The sequence below is a fragment of the Equus caballus genome, chromosome 21 (genome assembly GCF_041296265.1).
Source record: "Equus caballus isolate H_3958 breed thoroughbred chromosome 21, TB-T2T, whole genome shotgun sequence".
Taxonomy (NCBI): domain Eukaryota; kingdom Metazoa; phylum Chordata; class Mammalia; order Perissodactyla; family Equidae; genus Equus; species Equus caballus.
In genome coordinates this window covers 17,043,280-17,064,189 of record NC_091704.1, presented here as the reverse complement: position 1 = coordinate 17,064,189, position 20,910 = coordinate 17,043,280, and the positions used below count along the sequence as shown (strand labels likewise).

Here is a 20,910-nt window from a genome sequence, read left to right as displayed (position 1 = left end):
GGAGGTAGACCTTGTAGACGCGTCAGGGCGCCTGAGGGGGTGATCCGTGTAGACGCAGCTGGGCTTTCAGGGGGTCCCGGTGGCCGGTGCTGGGGGTCGTGTGGACATGGCAGAACGCGGAGGCCCATGTGCACGCCAGGAGGCATTTGGGGCTCTATCTGGAAACGATCTAGACTGGGACATATGTGTAGACCGAATTATTAGGGGGTCCGTGTGGAAGCGGCTGGGCTGGGTAGTTCGAATGAATCCTACAAGGTACTTGGAAGGAGTCCTGTGCTGTGGCTGGGCTGCGGGTCCCCTCGGACGCGGACTGGGCGTAGAATTCAAGGAGGAGTGCAGGCGGAGGGGTCTCCAAACCCCGAGCGTGTCAGATTTGGGTAAGGGGGCCTGGCCATCTGCACAGCGCGAGCTCTGGGAATCCCCCAGCCCTGGGCGTGGAGATGACTGCGAAGGGGCTGAGGAGACCCTCCCTACGTCCTGAGCGGGCTGCGACTGGGGGTTTGGGGGCGAACCTCCTGTTAACTCTTTGACTTCCCCAGTGGGGACCGGGGGACCCGCCTGTGGGCCTCCCCCTCCCCTCCCCCTCCAGCGCTCCAGAACGCGATTCCGGCCTTCTCCGCGGGGAGCCGACCCCTTGGCCGTGCAGTGCCCCCCTGCACTCTCCCGGGCCATCCTCACCTCACCCACTTTGCGCTGAAGGGAGGGAGGAAGAGGTGGGGTGGAGCTATTTTGGGGCCAGAACGCCATCTGCACCGAGGCCCACGCCCAGGCCCACGCTCTGCGTTGGGGTTGGAGGAGGGAGAGAGACTCTGGAGGGGCATGACCATTCCTCCCCAACCTCTGAGGCGGGGATGGGTGAGAAGCCAGTGCACCAGGACCCGGGCGTCCCGGGCACTCCTGCCGAGAACGCGGGCGCCGGGAGGCCTTGGGCGGCAGGGGTGGTGGCGAAAAGATATTCAAGGCTTGTAATCATCTCAGCCTTGGGTTTTAAGGACTGAGGTCCGCCCCTCGCACTCCTGCTCCCTCCAAGAAGGCTGGGGTGGGGGAACAGGTGTGTCGGCCAAGGCTGAGATTTCAGGCTTCCGGACACCTTAGCCAACGGGCAGCGTACTGTGGGTGTGTGGGTGCGTATGAGTGTGTGTGTGAGAGAAAGCTGAACCCCGGCCTCAGCCTGGACCCGGGTGGGCAGGCCCAACAGCGGGGCACCGCCCCCGCCGCCCCTCCCCCTCCTTCCCCTCCCCCTCTGCCGCTCCATTCACAAACCCAGCCCCGCCCGCCGGCTCCCCGCCGCCGCGGCTTCCCCTGGGCGGATCGCGCCGGGCTGGGCCGGCGTGGACGCGGGTGTTCTTAAAGGGATAGGGGCCTCCTTTCCCTGAGCTCATTCCCCACGGGTGGGGAGAAGGGCCGGAAAAATCAAAAGTCAATTCATTCAGTCCCTGGCCTCTGGAGTTAGGGGAGGTGGAGGGGCCTCCCATGCTACCCCAACAGACTAGGCCTAAGGGGAGGGGGAGGTGAACGTCCAAGCCCCCTCTTGGCTTCTCCCTCTCCTCTACGCTGCCCAGCACCCTGGGCGGGGGCATGGAAGAGGGGGCCAGCGGGGGTGTTCCTGGCTGACAGCTCCACCCCACCCCGCCTCACTCTGCTTCACACCCTCTGAGTTGGGTTCCTCTGGAAGGTTTGCCCAGTGGTGGGGAGGGGGGGAATCTCACCCTTAACTCTGACGCATCAGGAGGCTGGGCTGGGGGGGGTGGTGTGAAGGGAGGGCAGGAAGAAGGGTGAGGCTTCCAGAAAAAGGCCTAGGGGAAGAATTGTTTTGGATGATTCTGTGGAACTTACAGGCAGGGAGTCCCCAGCAGAGTGGAGGGGTCGCTGGGAGGGGCGAAGCTGAGGGTGAGGGGGAGAGGTACAGTGCTGGGAGAGGCTGAGGGGGAAGTGCTGGGAGGGATGGGGATGATGCCCAGAGTGGAGAACTGGAGGGGACAGGGGGCAGAGCAGCAGTGGAGCTAGGCTGGGAGGGCTTTCCATGGATCTGAGCTCATCCTTGGGGTTGAAGAAATACCTGCTGCCCCAACTGGGGGCCCACCCACATTTGCCTGTCCCTGCACACATGTGGGCTGGCACGTTCATACCCAGACTCACCCTCTGTGGACAGAAATGCTTAGGATCCACCGAGGTCTATGAAGACTAGGTGCCTGTGACTGCACACACATGGACACATGTGCACTTTCCCATGCCTGTGGGAACGCACACACATACATGTATACAGGACACAGTCTGCTGCCACAGACATGGCTCCTGCCATACAAGCGTGCCTGTCTGCACGTGCACACACACAGATGTAACCACATGTGTTTGATGTGTGTTCACAATATCCGTGTCACATAAAGATCTGCTCATGCCCTAACTTGCAGGCATGTTCCCATATATGCCTGTTAGGACTCCAAATCCCAATAAATAGACATGTGTACACATAAGTGCATGCCAAGCCGTGTGTATGCACTTGGTAACACTTGCCTGGACATTCAAAGTAGCCCCTAACAGGGGCTAGTAACGGGCGAATGATGTTGCATACAGCCACATGTTATGGATATAGTTTCACATGAGTGTGTACATGTATGCAAGTAAACAAATACACATGCTGTACAACTGCAAAACACACACGCACACACACACATCCCAATATGTGTTTCTACTTAACACATCACCTGCAAGCCCACACGTACCTAAGCTCACACATGCCAGCATTTGCCACCTACAGTCACAGCCCACTCCCCAGCACACATATGCAGAGCCTCCTTGCACTCAGATGCTACTCATGAGCACATGTCCCTCCACACATGTACACACACACCCATGCACACACCCGTGCACACACCCACGCACACACCCATGCACACACCCCTGCCTGCCCTGGTAAGAGGGACAAATACACATGCAAGCACACACAAATGCAAGCTCTTGCAGGCATGGCCTGCACCAAGACATAGGAGACCACCCTGTACAGGCCTTCTCTCTTCCCCCTCTCATTTCTTCATCTCTGTGGAGTCCCATTGCTCCCCCTATCCACTTGCTAGGTCTTGGCAGAGTTCTGAGGCTGCACATGCCAAGCACCACCTGGTTCCTTCATGAATTCAATCATATATTTACTCAGTAAGTATTCATTGAGCATCAACTATGTGCCAGGTTCTGTTCTTATCTCTGGGAACCCAGCCCCAATCCTGGGCTCATGCTGGTGGGGACAGAGCCAGAGAGACAGGGAAAGGCTGAGGGAGCCAGGGAGGGGGGCTTGCAGGCTCTCCTTCTCTGGGAAGCCAGCCCTGTCCTCACCCCTACTTGTCTGAGTCTCAGAAAGTGAGGGGGAGCTAAGCAGAAGGGAGATGGTTGTCCAGGTAGAGAGAACAGTATGTGCAAAATCGCGGTGGTGCGGATTCAGTTCTAGACCTTTCTATGTGCCTCACAGCATTTTGCCAGGTCACTCAATGTTTTAAAGGTCCCATAAATATTTGATACATGAATATTGCATACAACTTAGCGAATGCTTGTGAGGGTGAGTTTCTCTCACAACTAATAATAATATCAACAATAAGCCCCATTTATCTATCATTCTACAGGCAGTGTTGAGAACTTTTATGCTCATTGCTCTCTTTAATTCTCACAGCAACCCATTTTACAAATGGAAAAACTGAGGCTCAGAGAGGTTCAACAACTTTCCTAGTGCTGCAGAGCCAGAGATGTAGCAGTCTGACTCCACAACCTACTGGGAGTGGGGAGGGGGAGTGAAAGTTCAACCACCTCTCAGCCTCCAGGACCTGGGAGACACCAAAGTCCCTTCCAGGGGATGAGAATCTGTCGTAGGATCACCTTCCTTTATCCACTCAGTAAACAAACATGTCATGATCTTTCCATTCATCGTGGCTGTTCCCCTGCCCTGACTGCCCCACTCTGATACCGCCCAGTCAGTGGGCTGTACATCCAGGTCTTTGCTCTCACCATCCTCGTAGGATGCCCTCCAGGGTTGGCTATGATTCATTTCAGGGCTGCAATCTTAGCTGCTTCCATAGCATAGATCCCACTTTCCTCCCGCATACAGTGGAGTTCTTCTGTGAGGTGCCAACCGGGACATCCTGAGTCCAGCAGATCTGGATTTGAACCCCTAATTCCACCACTTCCGGGCAAGTCCCATACTCTCTTCATTCCTCGATGTGCCCATCTGTAGAATGGGCATACTAATAGCGCTCACTGCCTAGGTTTACTGGAACACTCCAGTGAGGTGAGGCACACAGAGCTGTTGGCACAATGCCTGTTCTGTGGAAAAGTTCAATAACTGTGAGCCGAAGACAGGAAAAATCAATGATGATGTTTTTATTAATGGGGACTAAAAGCTTTCTGGAAGGAGGTCCGTGGGTGTAGGACATTTCCTGAGAGCTCACAGCGTTCTCAAGTCTGAGGAGGGCTCAGTAGTACACCGGGGAAGGAGGGGCGGAGGGGGAGCGCAAAAGAGGTGCCAAGTTCATTGGAGGTACCCAGGCAGGGATGGCGAGTTCAGCACCGCGGACAGAGCAGGGAGACGGCGAGTTCAGCACCATGGACAGTGCCCTCACCTCGGGCCGCGTCTCAGGGCAGGGCGGCTGCAGGAGGACATGACGTCATTCCTTCATTGAACACTGTTTAATGAGCACTTGCTATGAGCTAGGCCTAGTTCTAAGTAGTACTTGGTAAACAACAGAGACAGAAATCCCTGTCAAGATTCTTGATGTGTTTGTTTTTTTCACCAAAGGCTTCAGTCGGGGTCTGGCTCATTCTGTCCATGGATGGTGAGAGTCCTCTCTCAGATGCAAAGCCAGCGGGGCCAATGTCCTTATCACAAACCGCATGTCCACCATCGGCATCACATATGAAACTACCAAACATCCTAGAATCTATGTCTGAATTCCCCATGCTTCCCTTCCCCGCTCCCCCTTCTAGTGTCTTCTGACACCCGGTAAGCATGTCCTGCAGGGGGCTTTCCGACTGCTTCCCTTGTTGTCTGGAATCCTCTACTGCCCCATCGCCCCCCACCCCAGGCCCGGCAGGTCATGGACCAGGTGCTCCCAGACTGGAGCCAACCTCAATTAGAATCCAGGGCCGCCAGGCCAGGGGCACACTTAAAACCCACCAAATAATAAAAATAGTCGTGATACTAGTCGTGTTAATGGTAATAAAAATTGTAGTAATGATAGTATAATAATAGAAGATACTAATAATGAGAAGAAGAAGGGGGAGAGGGAGGAAGAGAAAGGAAGAAGAGGGGAGGAGGAGAAGGAAGTGAGACCGGCCAGCCCCACCTGGCCCCATTGCTCAGATGCAGAAACTGAGGCCCAGAGCTTGGCAGCGCCTGAGTCTCTGCTCCCGCCTCCGCCGGTTCTGCCCTTGCCAGCATCTGCATCTGCCTGTGCAACCCCATTAATCAGTCAGCGCTGACGGGGGGCGGGGGTGGGGGTGCGGGTGGGGGCTGGGGACCGCGGAGGCCGTGCAGGCGGCTGACCGGGCGTGACGCGGCGTCTCCTGCAGCCCGTCAGAGGAGCCGGCGGTGAGCGCCTCCTCCCGCCGCCACTCCCCGCTGTCGCGTCGCCCACGCCCTCCGCGCCCGCTTTATAAATAGTCTCGTTATAAATAGCCTCGTGCGTGTGACCAGGAGCTCGCCGGGAGGGGTGGCGCTTCCGCCCCGGTGACCCCGATACTGCAACCGCCGTGAGCAGGGGAAGGTGGCGGGGAGGAGATGTGATGACGAAGGCAGCGAAGGGACGATGACAAGGGTTCCACTTACTGACGAGGAAGAGGCGGGGAGACTATGTTCCTTCTCTGAGTTCTTTCCCACTGGCCCCTCTCTGACCCCCCTCCTTCCTCCAAGCCCTTCCCTCCCCTGAGCCCACCCTCCTGACTGTGCGTGGCTCCCTTCTTGAGTCCCCCTCTGCCCCCCCCCGCCCCTGCAGCCTCCTCCGCTCTCAGAGCCCCCTTCTCTTAGCCTCACCCCTCCTCTCCCATGCCCATACCCCACGATGAGCCCCCTACCCTTGAGACTTCCTCCCCACTCTGAGCCCCTTTCCCTGATTCCCCACTCCCCTCTGAGCCCTCCTCCCTCTGAGGCCCTGATAATGAACATGCCTTGTTGTCCTCACCCTGGGCTCCCTGAAGGGGCCTGGGGGCCTGAGCCTGGCCTCAGCTGTCAGAGCTGCTGCCCTCCAGCGATCTCCCACTGCCGGTCGGCCCCAACTGAGCCCATTACCTTCTGTCCCACAGAGGCTTGGAGAGAAGGAAAGGGGGTAGACCGAGGGAGTGGGGACCAGAGAGGCAGAGACAGAGGGAGAAGGAGAGGAGGAGAAGCAGAAAGACAATGACAGAGGAAGAGAGAAAGAACGGTAGGAGGGAGACAGGGAGAGATCCTCCCCCCAGAGGAGAGGATGGAGAACAGACCTTGGTCAACTGGCCTCCCCTCTGAGCCCTGTCCCTTGTCTGTAAAAGGGGGCACAAAGCAGGAGCTGCAGGGTGGGGCCCACTCCTCGGATCCCCCCTGGGCCTGGCACTCCCTCCCCACTCCCCGGGCTTGTCCCCTAACTGTTCTCTCTCCATTCTGCCTCTCCTCTCCACGGCATCACCCCTGCCTGGCCTCCCTACTGGAATCTATGTGTCTCTCTCCTCTGTCTCTGTGTCTTTGACTTTCATGTCTTGTTATCCACGCCCCTCTTCCTCCCTGCTTTCCTTTCTCCCCACGTTGGTCCCTCTGTGTGTGTGCCTTTCGGCTACTGTCTGTGTCTCTCCCCAGGAGGGAGGCCTGGAGCTCCTGCTGGGCACAGTCCTAAGTGCTCTGAGTCTCCCTCAGCCCCAGGGGTGAGGGGCCGGCGGGTGAGCTCCCTGTGCACTGGGTGGGGCTGAGGGTATGAGAAGAGGCCAGTGGGATGGGGGCCGAGCATCCATCAAGAGAGGGGCTTTTGCACAGGTAGTCATGTACCTGGAGTGGGAAGGTGAAGAAGATAGCACATGGTGACAGATTTTGGGTGTAGGGGAAAGAAACAGAAGGAGGGGGAGAGAGAGAAAAGGCCAGATCAAGAAAAATGGGGAGAGAGAAGAGACAGACATGGAGTAAAACAGAGATGGAAGCCCAGAGAGGGGGGTTCACTGGCCCAGGGTCACACGGCACAGTAAGCTGAACCCAGCTCCACCTGACTCCATGTTGAACGCGTGCTCACCTCCCCAGTGCCCAGCCAAGGGGTCCATCTGCGATCTACTTCCCAAATCCAAACCCAGGTGTGATGGGTGCGATGCTCAATCAACTCACATTTAAAGCCCGGGTCTTTTTTGTGGGGAGGTTAGTGTTGGCATCAGAAGGTGCTTGTTCCATCTCCCGCTCTGCAACTGTGGGGAGCTCACTCAGTGCTTCTGGGCATCAACCCCCCAAACACACACACACCCACACACCACCTGTCTGTGCTGGGAACAAACAGTGTTTACTGACAAGTGTTTAGAGTCACTCCACTCCCCTGCCCATGATGGGAATTCTCTTCATCAGCTCCATTCAGGCAATTTGCAAGACAGGAAGTCTCGAGTGATGGAGACAGGGATACCTAATGAGATGGGAGGCCACAGCATTTGCCCAGAAAAAGGCTAAACTTGACTCTCAAAAGAGAAGAAAGAACAGAAATACAATTCTGTTCCTCGGAATTTATCCTTAAATTTACTGGCACACACTGTGTGAGACGTACTGAGAAACAAATGTTCTACGGAGGGTTCAGGATGCTTCCATTTGTGTAGGAAATAAAACCGTGCACCGCGCACAGGCCTGCCAAGGCGCGCTCTGCAGGGTCCGGGGGAGCGGGCCGTGGGGGGTGGGGGAGACTGGGCTCCGGGGTGGAAAGAGCCTCTTCTCATGCATGGTATCATCTTTTGGCTGCTTTGGGTTTTGTAAAATGTGCGTTTATTGCCTTTGCAAATGTAAATATTCTTTTGAAAAGGAAAGAGGGAAAGAAATTCAGAGAGCAGGAGAGAGAGTTGTGTGGGGAGCAGGTTTTGGGAGGCGGAGAGAGAATGGTGGAGACAGACGTTGCGGGCAGCTGCCGGGTGCCAGGGGCGTTGACAGTGAAGGTTGAATGTCCTGTGGGAAGAGCCGGAGGGGAATTTCTTTGACTCACTTGGGACTGTGGGGTCCTGTCAAATCTGAAGAGCCTGGACCGCACGGGGCCCTGGCATATGTTCCAGTTGCCCTTCTCACAGGCGCCCGGGCTGGACAAGCTCTAACCACCCCTGGCCGGTTCTGGGATGTCTCTAGGTGTGTTGTGGAGCCAGCTCTGTGGGTTGTTCTGTTCCACGTCACCCAGTCTCCTTTAAATATTGGACCCCAACTCTGGGAGCATTTATTAGGACAGAATGAGCTGGACAGTTCGAGAATTCTCACTGGCTTGACAAGGGAGAAGGACAGTTCTCTTCTCTGCTTTCCTCTCCTCCTCCCCAACTCCCCTCCTCCCTCTGTGCAATCCCAGAGGCCTTCCTGTGAGAGGCCTCTCCTGCCACCTGCCCAGCTCCTTCTTTTGAATCTCGGTCAGCTTCGAGTAAAGGCACAGCTGGGGGTGGGTGGGGGAGCCTGGAGGGGTGTATGGTGGAGAAGGGGGAGGGGCAGGGACTGCTCCCAGGGTCCAAGTTCCCTCCTGCCTCTACGTCTGCCTGCGCTCTGATGCTCCTCTCTCTCCCTCTCACCCCTGCCTCCTTCCTCCTTCCTCTCCTTGTCTCTGTGTCTCTGTGTCTGATTTTCTTGTCTTTCTCTTGCTTTTTTTCCCGTTTGGTCTCTATCTATCTCTTTTGCTCTCTGTCTTTGCCTCTCTTCTCTCTGCCTCTTTCTTTCTGTGTCTCTCTCCTCTCTGTCTCTCCCATTATGTCTCTTTTTCGGTGCATCTCTCTGTGTCTCTGTCTTTCTCCTCCCTGCCTCTCTCCCCCCGCCCCCTGTCTCCCTTCCCTGTCCCTGTCTCTCTCCACAGTCAAAAAAGCCAAGTTTGATGGTGCCCAAGGTAAGTGGTCTCTATTCCTGCCCTGTCCTGTGCTGTCTGTCTGTCCATCTCTTGGAGAGACGGGGGAGGGGGCCTGAGCCAGAGAAGTGGCTCTACACCTGCTGACATCGCAGAGCGTGTCAGACTCGGCCTGGGGTCCCAGCGGAGGTGGGCTCACCCTGAGCCAGTGGCCCTTCCTGGGACCCTGAGGGACAAGGTGGAGACCCTTAGATGAGGCTGTAGGTGGGAAAGCTGAGGCTCAGGGAGATGAAGAGAGGTTCTTATACCCAATTTTGTTCCCCTGTCTGGGGCCTCGCTCTTCCCAGTTGAAAACTAAGGCCACTGGACATGGTCATTTTTAAGCAGCAGGATCAGGCACCCCAAGTTCCAGACCCCTGGCGCCCAGGCCCCTCCCTTGTGCTCTGGGGCGGGGGTGGGGTGTGCGCTGGGGGCTGGCCTGGGGGAGGCACAGACGCAGCACCGTATGTTGGGCCTGGGGCGGTCCCTGGGGGATCCTAGTGGGTTGTCCAGAGCTCGGGAAGGTGCACGGGGGTCCCTGAGCTCCTGTGCTGACCTCTGCTCTCACCACCGCAGAGAAATTCAACACGTATGTGACGCTGAAGGTGCAGAATGTCAAGAGCACGACCATCGCCGTGCGGGGCAGCCAGCCCAGCTGGGAGCAAGACTTCATGTTGTGAGTCTGCAGTGACCGCCGGCACAGCCCCACCCCTGCTGGTCCACAGAGCACAGCCCGACACCCAGTGTCGTCTGGGACTCCCCTCCCTCCTCCCTTGGCCCCATGTCCAGCCATTAGCTTTGCCTCCAAAGCACTTCTCGAGTCCAGCCACTTCCCTTTATCTCAAGGCCACCAGCCAAGCCCCTGCTGCCCGCCAGCCTCCGCCCTGGCCTCCTGCTCCCACCTGCCTCCCACAATCTGTCCTCCTTCAGGCAGCCAGGGGGATATTTTTAAAACTGCAAATCACGTCCTGTCACTCTCCAAACTTGCCCATGGCTCATGGCTTGTCAGCCCCAGAACAAAACCCACACTCCTCCCGCAGCCACCCCTCCCCAGGCCCAGCCTGTGACTTCCCGCCAGCATCTCCCTCCATCTCCCCAGTTCACCTGCCCCAGCCACACCCTGTCTGCACCAGTCCTCCCACAGGTCCAGCTGATTCCTGCCCCAGGGCCTTTGTACTTGTTCCTCTCTCTCCCTCCTTACCCCTCCCAGCTGACTTTTTTTCTACTTTTTTTTTTTTTGAGGAAGATTAGCCCTGAGCTAACATCTGCCACCAATCCTCCTCTTTTTGCTGAGGAAGATTGTCCAGCTGGCTTGTTTTTGTCCTTCGGGTCTCAGCTGTGTCACCTCCTCAGGAGAACTCTCCCTGACCAGCCCCTGCAAACTGCAATTGAAGAGTAATTTCAGACCTTGCCACCAACTGTTATTTTAGTCACTTGTGTGATTTTTTGACACATTTCTGGCTCCTGCCCCCCAGACTGTGAGCTTCAGGAGGGTAGGGCCCAGTTGGTCTCTGTCCCCACTGTGACCTCCATGCCAAGCACGCGGCCTGGCACACAGTCGGTGCTCAATAAATATTTGCCTAATTACTCAATGAATTCATGACCTGGACCCTCCCTTCAACCTGGAGCCACCCAGGGCCTCATGCTCTGTCCCACCTGCTCTACTGACGGTCACCAGCACGCGCCACACCCTCTTCTGAGGCCAAGATTAAACTGATTTTGCCCGTAGCCCCAGCAGGAGGGAGCTATTGTAACCCTCATCTTACAGATGAGGACGCAGCCAGAGAGGCACAGCCACTGCTCACTGCCACACAGCCTGCATCTGGCAGAGCTGGGGTTTGGACCCAGCCAGCCCTCAGCCCCTATGCAGAGCGTGGCTGGGCACTGCCAGTGGTGGAGGCCATGAGAGGGCCCAGAGTTGGGGTCCTGGAGCAGAGGGGCATCGGGGCAAGGATGGAAGGTGCGGCCCTCTGACTCCAGGGGAGACGTGAAGGGGGAGGCGTCGGGTGGTCCCCAATTCCCTGAGAGCCAGTTCCTGAATGACCAGGTCGCAGTCAACAGATATATTCAGGGAGAACAGTCCTTAAGGTAAATCTTTGGTAAATTGGTGAATTCAGTGAATTGGACATTCACCGAGGTTTTCCCCCAAATCTGCATATTTCTGGGTGGGGCCGCAGGGACAGTGCTTAGAGGTGAGATCGTTCCCATGCTCAGGGGTGTCCCCACGTGATTGGAGAGGGGTGACATGCAAGTGCCCTTGTCCTGCCATCACAGGGGGCCATGGCAGCTGCGGGCGCCGCCTTGCTCAGCCAGCATTCTCGGGTCTGAGGGCTCGAGGAAGGGCCAGGAGAGTCGGGGTGCGGGAGATGTGTGATATCTGTCTCCCTTCTTCCCTCCCAGCTTGGAATCCTGCCTCTGCTGTGATGCCTAAGCATGTAACTTAGTCCTCTGGCCTCAGTTTCCCCTTTGTGAAACAAGAGCCTCTGTATTTCCAGTCTGGGACTCAGCCAGCCCTGGGTTTGATTCCCGTTGGCCGTGTGTCCTCATGTGAGTGAACCGATTTCCTGAGTCTTCCTTCCCTCACTGCTGCCCCTTCGTGCCCGTCCCCTCTCTCCACAGCGAGATCAACCGCCTAGATTTGGGACTGACGGTGGAAGTGTGGAACAAGGGTCTCATCTGGGACACGATGGTGGGCACCGTGTGGATCCCCTTACGGACCATCCGCCAGTCCAATGAAGTGAGTGGTGGACTGCAGACTGGGGAGGAGTGCCTGGGAGGGGCCCGGAGGCCAGTGCCCTAAACAAGATAGACACTTATCTCCATCCCCTGACAATGTTTGGGTAGATATCTGGGGCTGTGGTGGCGGCTCCAGAGTCACCAGAGTCTACACACCTTCCATCTTGTTGCTTTGCCTTTCTCTCCTTGTGGCATTCACCTCATGGCCCAGGATGGTTGCTGGGGATCACCACTACATCTGCATTCCCATCAGGGGAGGGAAAGGTGGCAAGGGAGGGGTTTCACCCTCCCAGTTAAGGGCCCAACCTGGAAGCTGCTCATGGTACGTCATTCACATCCCATTGGCCAGAACTTAGTCATGTGGCCCCAGCTAGCTGCAAGGGAATCTGGGAAATGTAGTCTTAAGCTGCACAGCCCTGGGCCCAGCTAAAAATGTATTCCTATGAAAGAGAAGGGAAGGGAGGTTGTGGGCAGTTAGCACTGTGTGTGGGCAGAAGGCTGCCCCGCCCCGAGGGTCCCAGATAGTAACCTCGACCTCCTCCCTGGCCTCCTGTCCCTCAGTCCCACCCGCTCCGTGCTGATTCCAGCAGGGTCTGACTACCCCAGGGCCCTTTCCTGCCCTCCCTGCCCATCTCCCTTGGGAGGCCTTCTTGATGGCACCTGCCCACATTGCCAGCCTTATCCCCACCCGCACCCACCCTCAACCTCCATCCCTTACAGGCCCCAAAGATGACCTCTGACCCTTCGCATGTGCTGTCCTCTGGGCTACAGGTGTCCCTTTCATCACCCTCTAAGCCAGGTTCCCCTGCCCTCCCCTCCTTCCTCCAGGAAGCCCTTCCTCACCTCCCACTGGCTTCCTCAGCCCCTCTCCCTCCCTCTGGCCATGCCCTGACCCCTCGGGGCTGGGGGTGTCTGTGTCAGGCTCTGTCTCAGGGTCTTGGAGGTCCTGACATTGCCCAGCAGGGACCAGGCAGAGAGGATTTATCCTTGAATGAATGAATGAATGAATGGAGAGGGAGGAAATGGGGGCAATAGTCCAGGCAAGTGAATCCAAAAGGAGGCCTTGAGGATGACCCAGAAGTTCCTTAGTGGCTCCTCCAAGTGGGAGGGAGGCTGAGTCACCCGGGGCAGCAGTGACCCATGCAGGGGACCCTGGACTACTACCCTCACCCCTGCCGGCCTCTCTCTGGGGCCGCAGAAAGCAGATGCTGCAGAACATCATTCTCATCTGAGAGATGAAGAAACTGAGGTTCAGAGTGAGCCCCATCTGCTCAAGGGCTCATATCCCTGAATCAAGGGGGACTGGTCCATTCACTTGGGGGGTTTCCTCCCTGGGTAGTGAGAGCATCAGGGTTTTAGCTGAAGCTAGGGCCACTTAACAGCTCATCAGGGATGAGAGTGGCTGTGTAAGGCTGTGACCGCCCCTGCCTGATCCCGCGGGACCCTTTCTCTGGGTCCCTGCCTCTGAGTTCCCTGGACCCACCACGTCGCCCTGGACTGGGGCCTTCCCTCTGAGTCTCAGTTTCCTCATCTGTAAAGTGGGGACGTGACCCTTGCTCTTGGGGTGGGGGTGAGATGGGGTGAGGGAGGCACTCGTGTGAGAGTAGGGGGCCTGCTGGCTGGCATGCAGCCAATCCCTGGTCCAGCTCGCCTCACCTAGGACCTGCCCCTGTCACCCCACCCCACACTCACCCCAGGAGGGCCCTGGAGAGTGGCTGACGCTGGACTCTCAGGTCATCATGGCGGACAGTGAGATCTGCGGCACCAAGGACCCCACCTTCCACCGCATCCTCCTTGACACCCGCTTCGAGCTCCCCTTAGGTAAGGGGGGGCGCAGGACGCCCTCCAAGTCCCAGGAGAGTGGCTAGGCTTGAGTGGGTCCAGATGACGCTCCCTGCCCAGGATGAGGTGTCCTCTCCCCAGAGGAGTTTCCAGGAGGCAGCTAGTCAGCAGACACGCGCCTGCCATATGCAGAGCACACCCGGCTCCTGCGGTGCCAACGGGCAGCAGATGCCGCTCGGCAGGCAGGGCTCAGGTCTGAGCTGTCCTGGCTGGTCCTCGGTGAGGTCTTAGGCTGCGGGGGTGAGCTGGGGACAGGAGGAGAGACAGAGAGACAGAGACAGGCAGAGAAGCCGAGAGAGCCCTGTAGAGACAACAGAGGCGGAGACACAGGAGGCCTCCCTTCCTTCCCGGAAGCAGCTCGCTTCTCTCCACGTCAGCCTTCTGAGAACTCATGGCTCCCCGGCCTTGGGACGCCAGGATGCATGCACTTGCCCGTCCTCTGCCGTCCCCAAGGTGGCTCTGGAGTGGGGGCAGTTGGGGCGCCCCTGGTCCTGCCCTGTCCCCCACCACGGCGCCCAGCCTGTGGGCCTGCGGGATGCACTGGGTGGAGGCAGAGGGCAGGCTCCCAGCCGGGGCTGTGCTTCCAGACATTCCTGAGGAGGAGGCGCGCTATTGGGCCAAGAAGCTGGAGCAGCTGAACGCCCTGCGGGACCAGGACGAGGTGGGCGTGGGGGACTTTGCTCCTGTGTCTGTCTCTCCGTGTCTCCCCGTGTCCTCTGCTCTGCTTTTCTCTCTGCCTGTGTTCCCTTCTGTCTGTGTCTCTAACTCTTTGTAACCTGACTACATCAGCAACCCATGTGGTCCAGTCTCAAACCACAATGTCACCAAGGAACAGACAGTCCATCAACGATGTAATGATTTCAGTCGACTCAAGTCCTGCGTTTGCCAAAATCCCCTCCAGGGGAGGCAGGGCCTGGGCAGGTCTCACTCCCCTCCACTCCTCAAGTCACACCTTCAGACCTTTGGGAGAGCTCTCCTCCCCCAGCAGCTCGAGCCCCTCACCTCTGCTTTTGGCTGCCTCCCCCTTCTTCTCGGGTTGGGCTGACACAGTGCAAAGGCCCCGTGTGGCCCAGCAGGCTGTCTGCAGGGGGCCGGGAGGAAACAGCAGGCTAGCCGAGGCGGCTCTGGGGGCAGCACCCACACGATGATGACTGCTGGCCGACCTCACCTGCCATCGTCTTCTCCCTTCAGCCCCCTGCCCTCAGCTCCCTCTCTCCTCTCCGCTTCTTTCCCTCATCTGTGCCTCTTTTTCCTTTTTCTGTCTCTGCTTCTCACTGTTTGCATGTCTGTGTCTCCCTCTGTCTTCCTCTTTCTCTGGAGACGCCTGCATCCTTGTCCTCCAGAGGGAGGGGATTGGGGAGGAGGAGGGACTCAGGAGGGGGCAGAGCAGAGGACCGTGCTGGTCCCCTGGCGTCTGGCCTCCCCTGAGAGGAGCCTCCCTCCCTCCCTCCTCCTCAGTATTCGTTCCAAGATGAACAAGACAAGCCTCTCCCCGTGCCCAGCAACCAGTGCTGTAAGTACCGCTCAATCCTGCCCTGGGCATCGGCTGACCTGCTCCCTTCCCCGACACCATGCCTGTCCTGTCCCACGGGTCACTGCCCTCCAGGCACATGGGGCCCACGAGTGCACAGCATCTGCTCACGGTGTAGTGGAAAGAAGAAGAGATGGGGGACTTGGGGTTGAGTCCTGCCGTGCCGTGTGGCCCCAGGCATGCGGGGGCCCTCTCAGATGCTTAGAGCCCCACTCTTTGGAATGGGGCGGCTGACAGCCCCTGCTCTCAGGGGCCCAGGCCGTCTGGAGGCTGGGAAAACACTTCACAGAGTCCTCAGCTCCTATAAGAGGGCCTGCAGGAGACACACTTTCCTGGGGCCGACACAGACCACCAAGCAGCCCAGAGGCCGATGGCGCGGATGACACTGGCAGGCAGTGCCACCGGCTCCCGGGCCACAGGCGCCCGCGCGATGGACAAAGGCTGTTCAGTCCACCCGCTTTCGTAGATGAAGAAACTGAGGCCCAAGAGGAGAAGCGGCTTGCCCAAGGCCACACCCTGGGCAGGAGGCAGAGCCAGGATTTGCACGCAGGTCTGAGGGACTCCGAGCTGGTTTCTCTCCCCACTGCACCACCTCTAGTAATGGCGATGGTGACCATGTTCCTCCGCCTGCCACCCCCCACCCAGCCTGCAGTTTCCCAGAGCACTTCTCCTTGGCCCTGTGGACGCCCAGACGCACCCAGGCCAGGTCTTCACAGGCCGGGGAGGCGTCTCTCTTAAAAGCGCCCTCGAGTCCCCCAGAGTCGGGAGGACATGGCAGGTCACACAGCTCAGGGCCGGACCCCCGCTCAGGACATGTCGCCCCACCCCAGCCCTTCAGCTCTTTCTCCTCTCCCAGCTGCTGCCCCCTCCTCCTTTCCTCCTCTCGCAGCCTCCCCTGTGCCCGCTGCCCTCCTGCCACATGCCCAGGACGGTGATGATGGAGCCTGGGTGCGGGCTGGGGGCCGCAGTCGGGGACTCAGTTCCTGCACCAACTTGCGATGTGACACTGAGGCAGCCCCCGGCTGCCCCGCCAGACAAGGGGCCGTCGCTCCCCAGCAGGAGTCACGAGCCCTCCACAGGGAATGGGGCCGTTGCAGGGCTGCAGTGGGGCAGGGCCAGGCAGGTGGGGCAGGAGTGGAAGGCGGAGGACCCTGGTCGGTGGGCTCAGGGTGGGCTGCTCCGATTCAGGAGTGGAGACCTGCCAGCCAGCATTTACCCCGAGTCCTCTGGGGAGATTTCTTCATCCCCCTTTCAAGGAAGAGGCAGCCAAGGGTCAGAGGCGTCGGGCTTCTAGTCCACGGTGTTTTTCCAAGATGCCAGTGCTGGGAATGAGAGGCGAAGATGTGGTTCTCTGATGCTCAGAGGCTGTGTGACTTTAGGCTGCTCACTCCACCTCTCTGAGCCCTGTTTCCTCACCTGTAAAATGAACAGAATGATAAAACCCCACCCAACAGGGGTTTCAAAATTTAGAATTTCCGGTTCAGTGTTTCTTTCCTTATCCATGGGTGGGGGAGGGAAGGCGTGGGTAATGCTGACCCCACACTTCAGAACTGGAAAACCCTGCACCTAAATGTCCCATTGTTACTTCCTGGCTGGGCCTATGGCCTCATGCAAAACAACAGGGCCATTTTGCCTTCCTCCCAAGGTGGCGAAGGCAGACATGACAAATGTCAGCAGTACAGTGACGCCCCGAGAACATGCTCTGGGCACGAGGGGATTGGGGTCGTGGGGTGGGAGGAGGAGCTGGGGAGAATGAGGGGGATGGGGAAGCCCCCTAGGGTCCCCCCCACTGCCTGCTCTCTTTTATTGTCTCTGCCCCTTCTCTTTTTAGGCAACTGGAATTATTTTGGCTGGGGTGAGCAGCAGAGTAAGTACCCACCGATGTTCTGGGAGGCCACGGGGAAGTGGGTGCCGTGGTGACCCTGAGGCCCCGCCCCGCCGTGCAGGGGAGCAGGGAGCCTGCGGCTGGCACATGCTGCCCAGAGGACTGGCAGGACCCCTGTCGTGCCTTCCTGCCCCCAACCACTCACATCCGTCCTGGGGGTTCCGCTCTGTCTGGTGGGGGGTGGGTACCGCCACTGGGGGGGGTCAGCTGGGAGGAGTGGGCACTGAGACAGCCCAGCCTCCTCCGCCGGGCTGGTGACCCGCCCCCCCATGTGTAACCTCATCAGCTCTCCTAGGGCTCCGTCCTCTTTTGTCTTCCCACCTTCCTCCTCCCCCTGGAAACGGGCCCCAGTGTCACTCAGAGGTGATAGGGCGAGGGTCTCAGAGCAGCTGGGGAGGGACCCCAGGCAGACGTCATTCCTGAGACCTCAGGCCCCCTCACACACGCCCCTTCCTCCAATCTGCCCCCAGGGGACGGGGACAAGCCGGCCCCCATGTTGGATGCCCCTTTTTCTCTCTAAGGAATAGCTCCCTTTCCCGGACGTCCTGCCCCTTCTGGAGAAATCCAGTCCTCTGGTCTGAGCAGGAATCAGCCCCTCCCCTCCCCTCCTCCACCAGCTGGGGCTCCTCCTGCCCACCCGCTCGATGGACCAGCTCCCGCTGCCCTCCCTCCAGGACCAGGGAAACTGCTGACAAATACATGCATTGACCCCAAACCGTTTGTCAAAAACAAGTCAGACAGAAACCGCTTGGGCCCGAATAGGTGTTCGGCAGACAAGAAGACTCGCTGACAACCAGTTTGCCACAAACAAACAATACGGTCAGAAACAAAGAGACTTTTGGTTAAAACCAATTTGGCAAAAGCTGATAATTGGGTCAAGAAGAGCAAAGACGAGTGGGTCCAAAGCAGACCATTCTGTCAACATGACAATGGCTGAGAACGACTTCGCCGGGAGCAGCAGTTTGGTCAAAAATTATCTGATAACAAGTAGAGTCTGGAAAAAAGCAAAAAGAATCCAATAGAAAGCAGTTTGTCCCCAAAACAGACAATGTGTCAGAAAATCATGAATTTGGTGAAGGCACACACAGCCCCGTGCGATTTGGTTGGCGACATCGTAGCCCAGTTGAGGGCAGTTTGGTAGAAAGAAGGCCGATTTGGCTAAAGACGATAAAAAGACCGCCGCGTGGAAAACGAGTCGGTCAGAGACGCAGTTTGGTGACATTGACCAATAGTCGCGAGTTTTGTGGGGGACGGCCCAGGTGTCAGAGCCGGCGCTTCAGGCCTTCACAGCACCGCAGTGTCAGCCGTTGCCACAAATCTGAGTCGTGGAAATTAGCATCTGCCCGTGACGTCAGCGCCTTGGCGCCCAGGGTGTCAGACTGCCGTCGTGCGGGGCAGGGGCCGGCAAAGCTTGTGGTCACAGTGGCCCAAGTCAAACGAGGAGGCGGCGGGAAGCCAGGGCGCCTGGCGGGGCCGGCGCTGCAGGTTGGAGTGAGTCGAACATTGTCCTGAAGGCAAGATGACTGAAGAAATGCATCAAATAGCTTTCTACGTGAAGTGTGAAATTAATTTTTAACAGTTTACCACATTAGAAAACTTTGGACTTATTTTTTGAATAGATAGAAACAGACTCTATTAGCTGAAAAAGGAGAAGGTTAAAACAGTAGAGCAAAAAGAATATGCAAACACCAGAGAAATGAGCAAACATACTTTAAAGGCATAAAAAGGTATAAGCCACCCCCTTGAGGTTTAAAATCACAGCAAGTTAAGCCCGCGGCCGGGCACACCAGGGGCCGGGCACACCAGGGGCCGCCCAACCAGCAGTTAATTTTGTTTAGTTTTGTTTGCAGCCCAAGTGTTGCTTTCTAGATAAAGGGCGTCTCTCCCGTCCCACCACATTAGCATCCTTCAACGCTGTTCTCTTTTTATTAAGAAGGGAAACCTGTTTTCTATTTACTAAGGAAACCAAACCAAGCTAAAACATCTTCTAATTCTTAGTAAACGTTTGGAATTCGGCAAGCCGACTCCATTCCATTTAGCAATAGATTCTGGGTGTGTGGTGGCCTCGTCAGCCTTAGAATCTAATCCTTTGTGAGGGAGATGGCCCCTTGTCACAGCCCCTTCTTCATTCCTGCACTTTGAGTTCAGTTCCGGGATCTCCATCCTTGGACGTAAGAAATCTCTGAGGGCCAAAGGGTGTTTATACTCCAACTTGTCCTCCTGATCTCCCTCCAGCTTCCCCCAGAGTGTTTGCCTGACTTCTGTTATGGGAAGTTCACTGCCTGATGGAAAAACTCATTTTGTTTTCAGAGAGCCTGAAATTTAGCAAAGTCTGTTGTCACAGTTGAGCTGAAGGACACCCTCCAATTTGTCCCTGTCCACCTCACATTGTAGGACCTACCCTGGACTCCAGACTCTAGATCTAATATGATCCACATGAGGCAAAGCCGGATTATCACCTCCCCTATTCTAAAGCCTATACCTCTCTTAACATGACCCAAGATCCTTCATTCATTCTGGTAAAGATTCCTCTTCTTGGGTTAGCAGCCAGTGAAGACCCCCTAAGTCTGAGAGACTGCATTGGCCTTCATTGTGTTCTCTCTCTCTCTCTTCCCTCCTCATTGTCTCCCCTCACCTCCTCTCTCTTCCAGATGATGACCCTGACAGTGCTGTGGATGATCGGGACAGTGACTACCGCAGCGAGACAAGCAACAGCATCCCGCCACCCTATTACACGACATCCCAGCCCAATGCCTCGGTCCACCAGTATTCTGTCCGCCCACCGCCCCTGGGGTCCCGGGAATCCTACAGTGATTCCATGCACAGTTACGAGGAGTTCTCTGAGCCGCGGGCCCTCAGGTAGCCACCACAGGGCGAGGGATGCGCGTGTGTGCGTGTGCGCGCGTGTGTGTGCCCGTGTTCTGCTCTGGCTCCTGGAGTGAGAGAGAGGGAGTGGAGGGAAGTGGGGCTCGGAAGGCAGCGTCTACGCTTCTTGTAGAAACAGGGCCCTGTCTTTACCCAAATCTTGCATGAGGACGCCATGAGCTTGACACAAGGGAGTCCGCTTTGGCTGAAGAAAGAGGGGAGTCTGGAGGCCCCTGAGAGGTTCCCCTGAAGTACGGGGGCGCCTTGCATTCCCTTTAAGAGCCACTGGTCCCTGTGTCCTCTCCAATGGGGGCGGGGGGGGGGTGGAGATTAGTGTCAGTGGGGGCTGGGGTGTGGGAAGAAAGACAGCCAGCGAGGCTGGCCGGCGGTCCCAGGGCGGTCCTGTGCAGCCCTCCTGGTGGCCCTGCCCCTGATTCCTGACCACAGGCATGGGCTCCGTGACTGGGGAGCTGCCCCGCTCGGTCCAGCCACTGTCACCGCTCCTCTGAAAGTGGGCTGTCCCTAGACCTGCCCGGGAGGGGGGCCCCTGGCTGGCGTGAGCCACGGCCCTGCCCCGTGCAGCGTGCTGGTCCCTGAGCCCGTGAGGCTGAAACTTGCACCTGCCACCCATCCTCACTGCCTGGACCTCCCCAGTCCTGGTTTCTAAACAGAACAGTGACAAACACGGCACTAAACCGGGTGGGGATTTGTAAAGCGCTTTGAGTGGGGCCTGGAGAGGCCACGTAGTGCCTGTTAGGCCAACAGCACAGGTAACAGGACTCGAGCTAACTGGGTGTCCGGCGCTGGTCCAGCCCCTTCCCTTCATCATCTCACTTCATCCTCTGGGTGGGAAGGTTAGTGGACCCATTTGACAGATGGGGAATCAAAGCACAGAGAGGGCAAGTCACTTGCCTGCTGTCACCCACCTGGTAAATCATTGTAAAGACTGGTGTTTATGGTGAAGCAACTGGGTACCGACGAGTGGCTTGGTGATTTTTGTCATCGGTCTTCTTCCAAAA

General features: G+C 57.5%; 1 protein-coding gene across 4 annotated transcripts in view; it reads left to right on the top strand.

Moving 5' to 3' along the window:
• Nucleotides 1-20,910, top strand: part of UNC13A (unc-13 homolog A) — a 61,847-nt gene that overhangs the window by 287 nt on the left and 40,650 nt on the right. For all 4 annotated transcript variants that reach the window (XM_070246579.1, XM_023625428.2, XM_070246578.1 and 1 more), the window contains exons 2-9: nucleotides 9,006-9,035; nucleotides 9,609-9,708; nucleotides 11,652-11,769; nucleotides 13,466-13,589; nucleotides 14,198-14,271; nucleotides 15,069-15,123; nucleotides 16,973-17,008; nucleotides 19,678-19,885. In XM_070246579.1, the coding sequence (XP_070102680.1) occupies nucleotides 9,006-9,035; nucleotides 9,609-9,708; nucleotides 11,652-11,769; nucleotides 13,466-13,589; nucleotides 14,198-14,271; nucleotides 15,069-15,123; nucleotides 16,973-17,008; nucleotides 19,678-19,885 (745 nt within the window). The remainder of the gene's footprint in view (nucleotides 1-9,005; nucleotides 9,036-9,608; nucleotides 9,709-11,651; nucleotides 11,770-13,465; nucleotides 13,590-14,197; nucleotides 14,272-15,068; nucleotides 15,124-16,972; nucleotides 17,009-19,677; nucleotides 19,886-20,910) is intronic.